Here is a 17,594-nt window from a genome sequence, read left to right as displayed (position 1 = left end):
TACCACGGATTGGGCAAGCCTGTCGATAAAAGGCCATATTGAACTAAACAAAATAAAAATAAGTCAAATGGAATAGAAAATTTAAAGTTGAATTAAACAGCAAATCTGAAGCCGAGTGGAATCGAATTAAAAGTTATGGAATTAGTAGTAGAATGGAATAAAGGGTTTGAATAACAAATCTAAAAGTATGCCTGGTAAAATAAACGAGCGTGTTTGCTACTGGGAGTACCCGAGTCGCAGAAGGCCAAAAGACCAATGATGGTATAATGTGAAAAACTTGCATTTCTTATACACCTTTCGAACCAATGGCAATTGAGGTGCTATTCCTTCCAATAGTAATTGATTATCAATATCTTTGGCGGTATTTTCCCGTGAAAATAACTTACCTTTTCGGTATGATTGAAAAAAAATGAAAGTAACAAAGAATGTAACACCTCCAACAAAGAACATAACACCTCAAACAATGCTTGCTAATCGAGCCGGCGCGTCAGACGCTGCCGCCCAGCGTCCTGCTTCACAGGTAATTTCACACTACTTATGCCGTTAAAATGACGGGCTCATTCATCTCTGGCTACATTTAGTGAGCCTCAATCGAGGAATCGTACATTTACCTAAAGACGCTAGAAAAATGTTTTTGATTCATTTTACATCTTGATTTTTATACATGCTTATATGTATTTGCAGTGTGTTTATTTATATGTCTGAGTACAGATTGATGCAAATTTGCATTAAAAAGGCAGGCTTTGATAGTTTTTATTTTTTCAAAATGAGACATATGCTCCATATGTGCAACACAAATACGAAATAAGTCAGTTCATACACAAGTATTACACATAGTTGCAACGCTATGCAAATTTGTTTCTGGTACATTGATGATGTCTCTCGTGATGTCTGGTAGAAGTGGATGGTTGCGTCCCATGACCCCCGAAGCAGGCCATTGTCCTCAGCTATTAACACTCAGCGCGTTTCATTATTTTTTTTTTTGCAAGGCAACCAAATGCACATGTGAATGAGTGAATTTCAGTGACTTTGGTACATGTTATGATTGCTACGTGTTATGATTTCTTATGTTGTGTGTTGCGTGACCTGCAAGTGATCCTTTGCCGTTGGTAATTAACATAAAATGGCGGACTTTTTGTAAGTCTGCGTCAACTACTGTCGACCTGGGAACTTGACTTTTTTTCAGATACATGTACGTGTTTGTGTGCCACTACTGCTTTCCTCAGGCTTCGGTTATTTTTTCCACAAATAAAAAAAAAAATCAGCAATCAACGTTGGTCTTGAAAAACACCCAACAAATTTCCTATCTTTATTTAAAAACCTAATTCGTAACTAGAGTGAGCAGCCTGTAAAATATCCTATTTCTGATCTTTATTTTTAAACCTAAATCATAACTAGAATGGTTCAAAGCAGCCTGTAAATAAAACAAGTCATTGTCAATGACACGTCCCCGTTCCGTTCATATTTGAGTGACATATACATTCAAAGCAGATCATGACCGAAATTGCAGACCACTTTCCGTGGTCTGATCCGAAATGCACCTGCATATGTACAACAGATTGTACTAAATCTGAACAAAATCCATCCATGCATGACTGAGATCCGGTTCCGGAATTGTGAAAATACGTGATTTTGATGCATTTTCGGCCTTAAAATGGCCATCATTCAGCTATTGTTAAGCGGATCATGAAACAAATGCACATATCTATTTGTGACATGATGTACCATGTGTGTGTGAAGTTTGAACTCGATCAATCCAGGCATGTCTCAGATATGGATCAAGAACTGATTTTTTAAAAACAAAATGGCCACCAGTCGGCCATTTCGAACTTGATCCGAAAAAAAAAATGAGGTGCATCAAGGTCCTATTATGTTTAATGTATGTACCAAATTTGAACAAAATCCGTCCATGCATAACTGAGATCCAGGTCCGGAATGGTGAAAATGTGCGATTTCAATGCATTTTCGGCCTTAAAGCGGCCGTCGTTTGGCTATCGTTAATGAGATCATGAAACAAATGCACATACATATTTGTGACATGATATACCTTGTGTGTGTGAAGTTTAAACTTGATCAATCCATGAATGTCTCAGATACGGATCAAGAACTGAATTTTTTAAAACAAAATGGCCACCAGTCGGCCATTTCGAACTTGGTCCGAAAAAAACGAACAAGCTGCCTGTCGGCTGAGATAGCTCCGCTGTTAGCAATGCACATTTCAATTAAAGAACAGAAGACATCATTAGAAAATGAACAATATGTATAGTATCGGACTTGCAGTTTTTAACAAGAAGTCGAAAATATCACTTTCTACCAAAAATGACAAAAATATTCACCAAAATTAGAGAATTGAAGATATCATCACGAAATGAACAAATCTGAGAAAGGTCTACATGTAGTATCTATATATGTAATATCAAAGCAAATGAACTTTTGGTTTTTAACAAGAAGTCGAAAATATCACTTTTTACCAAAAATTACAAAAATATTCACCAAAATTAGAGAATTGAAGATATCATCACAAAATGAACAAATCTGAGAGAGGTCCACATGTAGTACCTATATATATAATATCAAAGCAATCGGACTTACAGTTTTTAACAAGAAGTCGAAAATATCACTTTTTACCAAAAATGACAAAAATACTCACCAAAATTAGAGAATTGAAGATATCATCACGAAATGAACAAATCTGAGAAAGGTCCACATGTAGTACCTATATATATAATATCAAAGCAATCGGACTTACAGTTTTTAACAAGAAGTCGAAAATATCACTTTTTACCAAAAATGACAAAAAAATTCACCAAAATTAGAGAATTAAAGATATCATTAAAAAATGAACAAATCTGAGAGAGGTCCACATGTAGTACCTATATATGTAATATCAAAGCAATTGCACTTGCGGTTTTTAACAAGAAGTCGAAAATATCACTTTTTACCAAAAATGACAAAAATATTCACCAAAATTAAGAGAATTGAAGATGTCAACATGAAATGAACAAACCTAAGAGAGGTCTACCCAAGATACATATACACCAAGTATCAAAGCATTCAGGCTTGTAGTTTTCAAGAAGAAGTCGAAAAAGTAAAACATTGACACGGACGACGGACGACAGACGACGACGACGGACGACGACGACGGAGGCCGACGGACAATCACTCATATGATAAGCTCCGCTCGACAAAGTCGACAGCGGAGCTAAAAAAAAATGACGTGCATCAAGGTCCTATTATGTTTAATGTATGTACCAAATTTGAACAAAATCTGTCCATGCATAACTGAGATCCAGGTCCGGAATGGTGAAAATGTGCGATTTCAATGCATTTTCGGCCTTAAAGCGGCCGCCATTTGGTTATCGTTAATGAGATCATGAAACAAATGCACATACATATTTGTGACATGATGTACCTTGTGTGTGTGAAGTTTGAACTCGATCAATCCAGGCATGTCTCAGATACGGATCCAGAACTGAATTCTTTAAAACAAAATGGCCGCCAGTCGGCCATTTCAAACCCGATCCCCCCAAAAAAATTACGTGCATCAAGGTCCTATTATGTTTAATGTATGTACCAAGTTTGAACAAAATCCGTCCATGCATAACTGAGATCCGGGTCCGGAATGGTGAAAATGTGTGATTTTGATGCATTTTCGGCCTTAAAATGGCCGCTATTCGGCTATCATTAATCGGATCATGAAAAAAATGCATGTGCATATGTCCCATATAATGTGTGATGTATGAGTGAAGTTTGAACTTAATCGGTCCATGCATGTCCGAGATACAGGTGATCACGGACGGATGGACGCACGCACGGACGGACGCACACAGGGCAAACCATAAGTCCCCGTTTTCGGACTACGTCCGAACGGGGACTAACAAAGGCAGCATGTTACTTAAGGACCTGTCAATCAACCACATCATGCTAACTAGTTGACCTGTCAATCAACCACATCATGCTAACTATCCCACAGCCACCACCCCCACAACTAAATGGTATAGTTCGGCACGCAAGTTGTTGGCGCTTAAATTGACAACGTCCGTCTGAAAAATAGATCCCAGTAGATGTCATGCTCCACTTACTATTCATATTTTCCAAGAATTCAGGAAGATAGAAGAACTCTGGAATCAATTCTTTAACATCATTGGGATTTTCCATTGAAGATTGCCAGGTATTGGGAATGGAGTGAAACTGTCTGTCTGCACAGTCAAATCTAAACATGAAATAAAATTGACATCAGTTTACAATCTAAGCCACACATTCAAGTGATGAACTTATTTATGTTTAGCGAAAATAAAATTGACATCAGTTTACAATCTAAGCAACACATTCAAGTGATGAACTTATTTATGTTTAGCGAGAATATTTAATGAAATACCGGTACCTTCCACTCTGCAATGATATATGTAAAGTTGTGAATGGTTCTACTCGCACTAGATAATGCATCACCCCGGGACCATTAGAATAATGTGTACCATAATGGAACTTGTCTATTATACCAGATGGGTCCTCAAAGTTCTCAAACCTGAATTAAAAAAACAAAAAACAAATAATGAATAACAAGTCATTAAGTCAATAACAAAGCTCTCGCAAAAACTTTAAATTTCGTTTTTGAAAATGTGCATGTTAAATTATGTTTCTTTGGCTCAAAATATGCTAAAAATGTGTTCCATATTGTAACTCTGAACACTTTTCACAAAATTCACTGCAGATGCGTATCACCATCAATTGGTTTAAGATCTGTATTAGTATTATTTATGGGTCAAAAAGTGTCATTTTCATGACATCATAAAAACCTCCAATTCAGATAGAAGTGATTTATAACATGCAATAACGAGCAGCACTTCATACTTTATTCCCTGAAGAGTATGTTGAAATTTCCTAAAAATAAAATAATTAACCTTTTCACCACTAGACTTTCTCACCCAAATTTTTCTGTATCTTTTTCTTGTATTCTTCAATATTCCTGGAAATGAACCCTAATATTGGAGCCAACAGACTGAGTTTTAGTCAATTTTCAGTTTTTACTCGAAATTGTTTGCCACTTTTTAAAAATATTCCGAAAGCGCGGACTATAAACAGGACTATTTTGTGAATTGTGATGAAAAAACGCAACTGGTGGTGACAAGGTTGCAATATTTATATTCTTCTAAACCTAATAACATGTTTGGTGGCCTAGATAAAATGACCTTCAGTTTTAATGTATCATATGCATTCAACCAGGAGAACCACACCCACAACCTTCCTGATATTTAACACTCGAACCATTGTACCACACCCAAGACACACGAGTGACTTACTTTGCACTGACTTCTTCCACATTCTTTGGATTCACTACACCCATAGGTTTGGAAAGATCTCTGTATACATCTGGATTGCTCAGATCTAACACTTCAGACGTGTAATCAGATAATACCCATGGAAACTGAAATAAAACAAGTTTTACAAGTGACATAAAAGTCTAGTCTGTGTCAGTGTTTTCCGCCATTGGAGAACATTTTTGAGACAGGAAGTCGAAGATATTTTCATGTTATGTGTTGTCTTTATTTACGTTAAAGGGCGGTAGACGTCGCGCCACGCATGCGAGATATATGGGTCTCATACAAACAAAAATGGCAACTTTAACTATTGCGCAGATCAACGAGTACAAACTGAGACCTTACCAAGTTTTAATTAGGTAATTTTTGGAAGGTATCGAAGGAGTCACCGGCGGTATTCAGTGCAAGTCGCGCCCAGGTCAACCCTCATACATGTGATTTTCAATAGAAGAGTGCAATGAATTGTGGGAAAATCAACGTTTATCAACACAAATGTCGTACATGCGCAGCACGATGACCACCACGCTTTAAAGTGATGATTCAGTGAAAATAAAATCCCAGAAATACACCTTTTTTTCCCTACATTTTTTTTCCCTACATCAAAAATCACTCAAACATTCTTTTCAGTGAAAATTCCTGCTAAAATAAAATATTTTACAGTAGAAGGAATGAAGCAGTTAACAACAAATACTTACTACAGGGTATTGATTAAGATCATTATAGGTCCTCCCAGCTATGGTGTTTAACTGCATCAAATAATCAAAATTTGATATTTCTCTATTCACCCATTTCTGTGTCAGACCAGATGATTTCAGTAGATGAGCCGGACTCTTTGCTCCATAGTAGTATAAATTGGACGGCCTTAATCCAATAATTCGGCTGTACACTTTATTTCTCACCTAAAACAGGAAATCGCCATGGCAATACAAATAAACATACAACAAAACTGCATAAAGTCAAATTTTTCAAACAAAGACACGATTATGGTTATTTATCACCGTAATCGACAATTTTGAAAGTAGAAAGCTTGGCTAAGCAACCATCCTTAAAAATCAGGATATTCTGAGCTGAGGTCACTGGGTTCTAATGTAGACAAATACAACAAGCTTGAAAAAGATGAAACAAGACATGAAATGTCACAGTCCCCGTTATTTGATTATAAAGTAGTACAAAGAACATCTGCAAACAGGTGAATGAATATGTACTCTATGTGGGTACAACTCATCATAAAGTGATTTCCCATAATCTAGTTTTGTACTGACAACTAAAAACTTCCACTGACCCATGTTCAGAATCTCAGAGTACACAAGTGCAACAAAACTATTTGTCATACATGTATACTTGCTCAAGAAACTGCATTCATAAATCTGAGTGAACCTTGATGTACATGACTTCTTTGTTAATCAGGTCTTAGTATATTACCAGGACCTGGGTTTGTTTCAACATTACCACTGGGCATCAGAATCATTCTCATGTTGTCAAATACAATTTTTTATTAATACAGTAAGGTTTATTATTTAAAATGTATTCATTGTACATAGAACAACATCTGTTAATTTAAACAATTGTAAAAGCTATGTTTTCAGAGCAAGTACATGTAATAATTAAGGAAGCCAGTAAAGGTTGGTCTGCTCATAACCTTCAATGGAGAAGTAACAATAATTGTTTGAAGTCTTTTTAGTGCAGTGATATTATTGCATTTCATCATTATTAATGGGTATAAAATACTGTAAACCATTTAATTTTCACTTCTAGATATATTCAGGATTCTATGAAATTTCAATAAAGTCCCTGACACTCCATGTTGTAGGAACCCAGAAAAAATTACCTTGCAAAATTGAAGCAGTTCACAGCACCACTGTAAAAAAAAAAAAGTTTAAAATGAGTATTGTTAAAGATATACACATGTGGGTTCATAAGACATACCGGTATGTACCAATCTGAGCGGTTCTAGAGATTAGTATCACAAGATTTTACTCTCCGTGATTCAATATCAGCCCTATGTATAACGCTGTGTTGATCAGGCGAACTAATTGACAATGGCCCTACAGGTATCGCTATGCAATCACAGTAGTTTTGTATTCTTCTTGCATTTCGACAATGGAAAAATATTTGTTTTTGAGAGTGGCCGAATTATTAGAAGAAAAACAGAAACTATTTTTTTTTAGTATAAATTCTAGTAACTGAAATGCAGGATTGGTAAAGAACAAGACAATAAGCAAGATTGATAAACCTTCAGCGAGCACTCCTGAAATTTCAGATCATTGGTACCATGTTTTGGGATACATTCAATAAAATTGGGTTATTTATTTGATGTAACGAAACATGCATTCACAGCAGACGGAAATTCGTTTGAGATGTTACTGGATTTTTGTATTCAGTTTTCCATTTCAACCACCATCATCACTTAGTAAGCTGAGATCATGCATAAATGCACAGTGTAGTGCCACCAGAAAACCAATTGCTTGAGAATATTTTGCACCATTACACCATTTCAAATATTATATTAATTCACAGACAACAAAATAAAGATTTTCAATAACATACAAGTTTTCCCACAGTTTATGATTGTATGGCAATTACATGGCTTCACCAGTTTTACTCTGGAAGAAGTTGGAAACGGATAACAGGAAGGGGCTACATGGCTACATCTTTTTTTTTTGAATTTGAATCAAGCATGATTTTTAAATTTTTATTTTTTACAAATGTCTATTTCAGGGCAACAGAAACAAAAACAATAAATGTGTAGGTAGGCATTTTAACAATTGCACTATTAATATTGGATGAAAACGTCATTACCGATATAAATCATAATTCTGTTCAAATTAAAAATAAGATCACATTTAATTTAGTCAGTTTTCATAATTAAATACATAATAACATGTACTTATAAATTTGAATAAGGTTCAACGGCTTTTTCATTTAGTGCCAGTTTATACACCATAAAACTTCTGGTTTAGGTGTCACACTCAAAGAGTGAAAGGCCTTTGGTTTGGCATCACGAAATGTTGGAATTGAATCCCCCCAAAAATTCAGTAAAGTTTACGAAAAGTAAAGTATTTTCTAAAAGAAGTTTCGAATAAATACAAACACGAATACATTGCTTAGTTGTTAGTACCGGTAGCAAATGATCACGGTAGCACAATCTGGTCATTCTGTGTTTCGCAAGTGAATAACTTACTTGTTTTCGAAGTATTGCAATTGTTTATTATTATTCAGTAATGATTATAATACGCACAAAAAAATAATTCGTTGAATTTTTATGAATTGGAAGTAATATTCAACTTGGTTTCATCGTAAACGAATGATTTCGGTCGAATGTAAATGCGATGCGATGCGATATCCGACATGTTATTTCAGTACACGTGGTCATTTAAATATGTTAATGACGGCTCAGTGACCTCGTGGTGAACGCAACAGGGGATTCACCGATGTTTAGCAAGATCTTTATGCTTTGATTTTGACGGGGAAAACGGCATGATTTTTTTTAAATCGAAAAATTAGTTGTTTTCAAAAAATAAACTGAGCATTCAAAGAATAATTTAACATTGTTCACAGAAATAACAGCCCATTGTCGAAACGAAGCTTACCCATTCACGCTATTCACAATAAACATGATACTCTTGAATAGGTGTCAATGACTACGGTAAAATATAAATTAGACTCTTTTAGGCATCAGGAGTGAATGAAATATCCAAAACATAAAAAATACGAATATAATCATAGGCAACCTGCTATTATATAATGAATAAATTGATCGACACAGGGAAATTCCCCCCCCCCCCCCGAGTTGTGAATATTTCGGAAATCGCTACACAAGCAAAAGACCGGAAAACGATTTACCGGTACTTGAAAACTATGTCCTCGTGAATTAATCGTTCGTGTACAATAATTTGACAGGGTATACAATTCACAAACTAGTTTCGTAGATTAGAGACAATTGTTTGCTTTTTTTGGTTTTTCACAAGAATATAAAGCTGGCAATCATCATAATATTCACGTCCGTACGTCACGAAATGTACACCAATCGTACCCCAATAAACTGGAAAACTTACCTTTGCAAACACGTCTCTTATGCCGCCTTCTTGAAGTTCTTGAAATCAAATAAAGTTACTAGTTCTTCTAGTAACGAGTGAATGAGACCACTGAGCCAAACAGAATACATGTATAAACAGTACTATAATAAATTGCACGCAATGGAGAAATCACGTGCCGTAATAACAGCAGCCTTACTCACAGATCTAATCTACTGTAAAATATTTTATTTCAGCTGGAATTATCATTCGCTGAAAAGACTTTTTCTGGGTGTTTTGTATTGAATTTATTTTCATTGATTTTTGACAAGTTGACTGTAAAATATAAGAAAAGGGTATATTCGCTGGATTTTATTTTAACTGAAACATTCCTTCAGCGAAAATAGCAAAAAAATGTTGCAAGCAAAAATAAAGTATTTTACAGTAATTAATTTATTCTGAGCATGCGCAGACGTTTTGTCAATGTTGCCGGGAGAGGCAATTTTTGATAAAATCGTGAAAAAGACCCACTTGGGATTTTCAGATCTGGAAAAAAAATTACGTGCATACTCGAAGGGGACATGTTCATCAACCTGCCAAGTTTCACTGATATCTGCTGTAGAATTTCTGAGAAAATGTTGGAGACGGAATTATGGACATAACCTGAATTATTAGTCCCCTTTTCAGGCTGCGCCTGAACGGGGACTAATTAAAACAATTTAATTTTGCAACCCACAAAAACCCAAGGAATGTGTAATACGATTTCACATTTGAGATATGCACACAATTAAGATATACAATCCACGCTAGTTCAAATAAAGGCTCATACGAGAGTCATCGAAATCAATAATAATATATTATAGGTATATATCATTTTTCTCTCAATTGTATTTCAAGAAAGCTAACAAATTGGTAGAGGATATAAATACTTCATAATCCTATGAATATCACTTGAATAAAACACAAGCTACAATGTCCCACATGATATTAACATCCCAAAAGCAGTTAACACAATATACGAGAACTGCACAAAAGTTTACATCCAGAAAGTATTATACGTTACCTTCTTATTATCAAAATTAATAAAATAGTTGGTCTGATCAATTAAAAACATTTCTAGAGCAGTTCTTCTCAGATTGTATCGCCTAAGATGGACTTCTCTTAGTTGTAATAGCGCCCATTTAAAATCTTGTCCACCACCTACAAGTAAGAAAACAAACTATGTTAGAATTCTGATATGGGATTCTGATAACGGTTACTAAAATTATACACAAAATCCGATGACTGAGAATGTGCATACCGGTATCCTTAAAGACAATATTATTTAAATAAAGTTGTTTTTTCAGAAATTGTTATTAATCAATATAATCAACCATTTAATGATCCATGATCCATATTCAAAATGTCATATATTCCATAAAAAAATATATTCATCTATAAATCAATCAATCAACCAACCAATCAATCAATAAGTAACCTGAACAATCAACTGATCAATAAATAGAATATATTTTATTCAATATTAGAGGCCTCCGGTTGAAAAGTACAACATTAGTGAAAAATATGCAAATCATAATGTGATAGGGGGTGAGTTAATAAGATCAACATTTACCTGTTGTAAATTATCTCTGTATTTAAAAACATAGAAAGTATAAACTTAGATTTCTGAGGATTGTTTCATTGTTAGCCGACAAATCAATCATTCTACCATTCAATCAATCAATCTATCATAAATCAATAAAGATATACATAAAACAAACTCCTGACCAAAAAATCAATTAATTGATCAATCAATCAAATAGTCAATCAATGAATCAACTGACATACCTTCTTCGTTTTCTTGTGTTCCATCAATAAAATAGAGAAATGAGTTTGTAACTTCCAGTTTACCGGATATTACTTCATTCACAGTGACAAGTTGACAACTTTCACTCACGACAGTCTTCTCTTTTGTACTCTCTACCAGTGATGTGGAACTAATAGGAAATGAAAAGACATCATTGTACAAGTTTTTTAAAGGTACATGTCTGTCCACTTTATGTGTAAAAATGTTATATCTTGAAAAATGCTTTTGCTAGTTACACAAAAAATTAACTTGGTTGACATTTCATAGTGATTGATAAATTTCTCAAATTTGAAGATGATCAGATAAAATTGTTATAATTATAACCACAGGAAGAAGAAAATTTTAAGAGAAATTTAATGAACTTCTTCAAAAATATTCATGTGTACGATAATCCATCTAAAACTGGTCAATATTATATTCAAGTTTGAAAAAAAAAGTTTTATGGGTCAACAACGACAACAACAAGAACAGATATTTTCTCCCTCATACGTATATACCTTGCGCCCTTTATCTATGATGATACAGACAAGATAATAGAAAATGAACAAACATCATTGGACATGTCTTTTGTGCTCTTTAGCTGCAACATACTGTAAAACATGTCTTTTTCGCGAGCATGTCTTTTTAGGGAATTTAGCGAGAGAACAAATTTTCTAATTTAAGATGTCGCTAATGACGTCATTATAAATTCAAAATGGCGGCCAAACAACGTCTTTTCTCCACACACACACTTTGTAAACAACAAAGAAAACGTAATAATTTGGAGCGCTTCCTTATTACACTTGACAGTTTTTCTTTGTTTTTATGGAGGTGATAACTGCGCACTTGTTTTGGCTGGCGACAGACAAGTATTGTGACAACAGGAAATCAACAAAGACAAGAGAGATTCGCTAAATCAACATTTCACTATTACGTTATTTTACCACAATTCGCTAAAATAGTATGTCACTTTTTCAACATGTTTTACAGTATAGCAAGAGTGAATAAACTCAGACCAAGCCAGGGGCTCCACCCTACAAGTTACTCAGTAGTTAGTCTAATCAAATCTATGGCAGCAAACGCTTCATAGTAACAAAAGACTAAAGTTTATGCAAAGTAGAGATTCAACATCATCCCTGGGAAATCAACTTGGGAGTTCAAGCAGTCAATACCTTTCATTTCTCATAAGATTCCATTCCTCATCACCCAAGATATCATCTTCCATCTCATCAACTTTAGCTTCCTTAGCAACAGTCAATGGAATTTCTTCCATGGAGGAATCAGAAGGACTTCCTAAAAAAACAATAACAGAGTGTTATTTTGTATCCATCTGAAGAGAAAAAGTAGAGGAAATAAAATAAAATGAGGACGCAACAGAAAAAGGATAATTAAGGAAGAAAAAAGTGAAGAGAAAAGAAGAATAATGAATGGGGCAAAATGATGAAGAAATGAAAGACGAAGATGGAAGAGAAAAGAAGGATAGATGGATGGATGAAAATAATGAAAGTATGTAGGTAAAGAGGAAGATGGGTTGATGTGTTACATAATGATAAACTTACCAGTGTTGTCTCTCTGCTGAGCAGCATCAAGGTGATTATCAAAATTATAATTCTGAGTTAACTTTGGACGCATTCTAGAAAAGTTTTCTGTCATGGACAACTTCCAGTACACTGCAGAAGGACATCTGAAGAATCAAGAACCATTCATATAATGATAAATAATGAGTAAAATATTCAATATTTGACTTCATTTGAAATATGAGTACACAAAGCACAGATAACATAAAAAGTACTGTAGAATAGTTTATTTTCGCTTGGAATTAATTCTCGCTATTTTCGCCGGCGGAATGATTCAGTGAAAATAAAACCCAGCGAATATACCTTTTTTCATATATTTTACATTCAACTTGTCAAAATTCAGTGAAATAAATTCCATACAAAAAACCAAAAATGTCTTTTCAACAAAAATTAATTCCACCTAAAATAAATATTTTACAGTATATCTGGTTTGGTCTAGAAATAAGTTTCATAAAATAGTAAATTCTATTGTTTTCAGTGGCAAATGTATTTTCAGGGCTGACATTCGGGCATTTTCACTGCCTAGCAACCATCACCGTGAAAAAAAAAAAAAAAAACTCTCAGAAAACGGTACTTTGAGATAGTTGTTGAGACTCCCCTGAACAGTGTAACAAGATTACCCCTATATGTGAAACATATATTACCGGTAATATGGTTGCTCAGGATTCTTAATTGAGTTTTTCCAATTTTTTTTTTAGCCGTTTTCACCAGCTCTTCGACTGGCATTCCACAGCAGTTCGTGCAGAGCCCATAGAAATACATGGTACAGTGGTGCACGTAGCAACATGATGTAGTGCCGCCCCCAAGAATAAGAAAGTTTAATATTTGTTACCTTTCAGACCAAGAGCCCCGCTCTCCTGTCAAGAATCTTTTACTGGCTCTCCATTGCCTCAACGTAGAGGTGTGCTGGTTCTTTTGTTGGTTTACAGTTGCAGTGTATCTTATAGTTTCAGCTTTTCTTTGTTTCTTAAATGGCTCCAAAATGTTATCCTGGAGTCAATATCAAAATTATACAGGCATTTGGCAGATCGAATATTCATCATGATTTTTTTATTAACTCTTTGAGTGGCAAACACACTCAAAATGGGGGAGGGCATTTTCACATTTTCTGTAATTTCCACTGAATCTTGATTTTGGACTGAACAGACAAAAATGTTACATTGCTTCTACATTTTGATCAACAAATTTTCATTAATATTTTTTGAGGAAAAGAGCAGACTATGAATGGAAATATTTTGTGGATGGTTCTCGGTGTTGACTTTGGCACTCATATGGTCACATCAGTATAATTACTGTATTAAATGTTCTTTTTTCAAATTTGATATCTTTTTTGATGAATTCCTGTCAGCCAGATGAGATAGATCTGTTATATTATGAAAGTTAAAATTATAAATTTTTTGTTCATTTTGTGTGAAATTCAGTATTATACAATTTATGTCATAATGTGTCACAAACCCCATTATTACCACAAGCTTCAAAAAAAGACAATGTTTCTTATATTTAAAACAAGACACTTCGCGATGAGCATCATTTGCAGTCAGTAATATTTACGAAAAGTTTTGTTCACTATTTTATTGACTAGCTTGGCAATTCCCACCACCAATGTCACAGCATGTTTTCAACAAATCCAAAATCACTCGATAATTTACTTTACATTTGTACTATGATTACATTTTAAGTTTTGATAATTTTAATGTTGACTCACAAAAATACCCCCAAAATAAGAGAATTTAGTATATAGCCTTGACAAATAAGCATTATTTTTCCTTGTCTTAATATTGCATTTTTTTCTATCTGTGTAACTTTATGTGGAAATCCTGATGAGATTTAAAGTTTAGTTCACAACTAACGGTTTTGCAATATTAGAGGCTGTGAACTTGTCCATGGAGGCTGCAAATTAACAAATATTGTATTCACTGACATTTATTTTGTATTTACATTTGCCACAGTATTTTTCTTACTGGTGTGACTACAGTGACTGTGTAGTGTTTTTGTTTTGTCGATTGTTGTTAGTTGTTTGTTTGTTTTGTGTTCTTGGAATTGTGTACAAAAATCACCAACGGTTAAATAGGTATGTTATTTCCATTATGCAGTATATCGTAAACAGTACTTGTATACTTTGTTATTCAGCATAAATATTGGATTGTTCGGAAGCATGAGATTGTAATGTACATTTCGTTCATTAATGTTGTACGATGACGCCTTTTCCCGGGGCCTTCAGAGTCCGAAGTCCCGGACCGTTTACTTACTTGTTGTAAGTGTCCAGAGTGGTATACACAAAATACGACCAAGTAAACGTCAGAATATTAAAAAAAACAGAAACCTAAAAATCAGTTGCCCATGCCAAGAGAGCTGCAGAACCAAAACAATCTATCAGCCGTTGCCGTCCACAGCAGCGATATGATTTTACTCATCAATATTGAAATCGCAGGTGTAGACATATTGCACAGAAATGAACACTAAATACATCTATCCCGGCCAGCAATCGAATCATCAATCTTCATGAGTGACGTAACTGGCATTTCCATCTATTTGCTTCTATTCCTACTATCCTAAAACGCTCAAGTAAATGTTGTCAAATTCGCGAGTGGTGTAAACATTGCTACAATCAAAGACGCGCTGAACAGGACGTCTATTCTGGGCTAGTACCATTGTCAAATTCTGGGGAGTAGAGGACTATCTAATCTGGGAGATGTTACAATAAGGAACTATTAAAATTGTTTGATTTGCATATCAATTTTGGAACAGAGCATATTCTATATACACCAAAAAACAAAGCTGTTATGTTTCTAAACACACAACAGACTCAAAACAATAGAAACCGTCTGATCCGAGCGACCTGCGTTCTTGAAAATCGAGTCTTATCGCCCTTGCGTTTCCGAGCAAAAAAACGTTGAGGCCAAAAATGAACGATTTTCGCCAAATCTTCTTTGAATTTTTCATAATATAGCTAATTCAGTCCAGCAGTTAGATAGGGTATTTATTAGAGATGCCCGGAGAATCAAAATTTGGGACGTGAAAAAATCCGGCGACAAAAAATCAGCGAAAATAGCCAAGGGGGTGAGGAACTGGATTTCAAAAACATATTTTATATATAGGGTATATAAAAAATCATGTTTTAAACTTTTCTCTGCACAATATAAAAATATGATTTTCCCAAAGATGAAGTTGTTGACCTCATTTTTATTATTGCTAAGTCATTATAATGCAGCAATAATCTCAAAGTTTACCAAAAATGAGACAATTTTTAATGTTTTTGTGGAACTGTATTGAACAACCTTAATGCTACAGGTGACCATAATTTTTCTTACAAACATACCTGGAATTTGAGTTTATTTTCTCCCCTCTCACGCTGTCTCAGATGAATACTAATATTGAGAGCTTCAGTGCAGTCACTCATGTCTTTATTTATACCCTCTATGGACTCCTTGAAACAATTTTCACAAAACTCCTCCATCATGGGATGAACCTACAAATAAGAGATGAGAAATTAACAAAGAATGCAGCCAACGAGTCTTTCACAATTGCTGTGTCTGTTTCAAAATCAATAAGAACTCAAATTTATTTTATATTACGAATACATGTTACCATGTGACTACATGTCAATGCCCTGAAGTTCTGCTTATATCATATGGAGTAATTAAGATCAAGGACTGCATTGTGTTAAAGCGGGAGGGTCGTCACCTGTGCAGGCACGGGAATTGAGTCCCAAGCGACAATAACAACACACGCTAAAAACGCAAAGACTCGTGGGTAGACATTGTTTGTAAACAATGACACGCTATGGCCATCTGATGCATACGCAGGTGACGACTCCCCGCTTTATCATTCGAGAATCAATAAATATCAAGGGTACATACACATGTACCGCATACATGTTTTTCTGTGTATAAGCCTCTTGTTCATTTTAAAATCACTATTACTTGGTGAGTTTCATTGTATGTACGTTGATAGTCTGGAGTTGTGTGTACTATAGACTGGCAAAGTTGGAATTTCTTTCGCGGTCACGCTCGTTTTTGCAATCACGCTAAAAAGGCCAAATAGACAATTAATTATATTTATTATTGTAAAACAAAAAAGAAGTCCCGACTTTGCCAGTCTATGTGTACTACAGTTATCGATACTGTCTTTGTGTTTTGTTATTTACTGCTATGTCTTGTTTGACGTGTATAAAACTGAAAATACAGCAGCCATGGCATAGCTATAGTCAGCACATACAAAAAATCAATCATGATATTTGTTCTTGGTCGCATAACAAGATTGTTTCCACAGATGAAGTAATAACTTTAGACTTGTATGTATTGTGTGTATATTGTGTGTGTATTGGCTAGATTATGGGTGTGATGCCGAAGCATGCAACCAACTTAAATATTAAGAAATCCAAATGATTATATGGATGTATGTACTCACAGTTATTAAATCCATGCACATTCATGTTGGTTTTGTATGTACCCAGCTAACCTTACCTGTTTTTCAATGAAGGCTCTCCACTCTGGGTCCAGACAGTACTTTTGGAAGTCTTCAAAGAATGTAGGACTCATGTTGGTCATTGGCAGGGTTGGTAGATGTAGTTTCATATTTAGTGGTTCCACGTATTTATCAATCACAGCTCTCATCAAAGGAATTAGAAAAGAATAAGTCTTCTTATCACCTGATGTAAGAAAAGTCATGTGATCAGTCAAGTGACTATCTTTACCCACTATGTTAATAAATAGTTTTAAACACCACGTAAAATGGATTTTATTCAAACATGCTATACCTAATATTTGCTTGCACTATAAAAAATTTCCAAAAATTTCTGAATATCTTCGAGGAAGACCACAACACGAGTGATTTATCGATGTCGAAGTACAATCTTTCT

At 34.7% G+C, this 17,594-nt stretch overlaps 1 protein-coding gene across 1 annotated transcript in view; it reads right to left on the bottom strand.

The window, feature by feature from the left end:
- The window catches only part of LOC100369368 (neurobeachin-like protein 1), an 85,263-nt gene that overhangs the window by 23,343 nt on the left and 44,326 nt on the right, over window positions 1-17,594 (bottom strand). The window contains exons 30-40 of the mRNA XM_085495809.1: window positions 17,200-17,384; window positions 16,053-16,202; window positions 13,566-13,723; window positions 12,716-12,840; window positions 12,329-12,449; window positions 11,159-11,307; window positions 10,395-10,531; window positions 6,014-6,217; window positions 5,301-5,425; window positions 4,385-4,525; window positions 4,083-4,213 (exon numbers count right to left, since the gene is read on the bottom strand). Coding sequence (XP_085351935.1) covers window positions 4,083-4,213; window positions 4,385-4,525; window positions 5,301-5,425; window positions 6,014-6,217; window positions 10,395-10,531; window positions 11,159-11,307; window positions 12,329-12,449; window positions 12,716-12,840; window positions 13,566-13,723; window positions 16,053-16,202; window positions 17,200-17,384 — 1,626 coding nt within the window. The remainder of the gene's footprint in view (window positions 1-4,082; window positions 4,214-4,384; window positions 4,526-5,300; window positions 5,426-6,013; window positions 6,218-10,394; window positions 10,532-11,158; window positions 11,308-12,328; window positions 12,450-12,715; window positions 12,841-13,565; window positions 13,724-16,052; window positions 16,203-17,199; window positions 17,385-17,594) is intronic.

This window comes from Saccoglossus kowalevskii, chromosome 22, assembly GCF_978046115.1.
Source record: "Saccoglossus kowalevskii chromosome 22, keSacKowa6.1, whole genome shotgun sequence".
Taxonomy (NCBI): domain Eukaryota; kingdom Metazoa; phylum Hemichordata; class Enteropneusta; family Harrimaniidae; genus Saccoglossus; species Saccoglossus kowalevskii.
The sequence above is the reverse complement of the archived record's forward strand: the minus strand, read 5'-3'. Positions and strand labels throughout refer to the sequence as shown.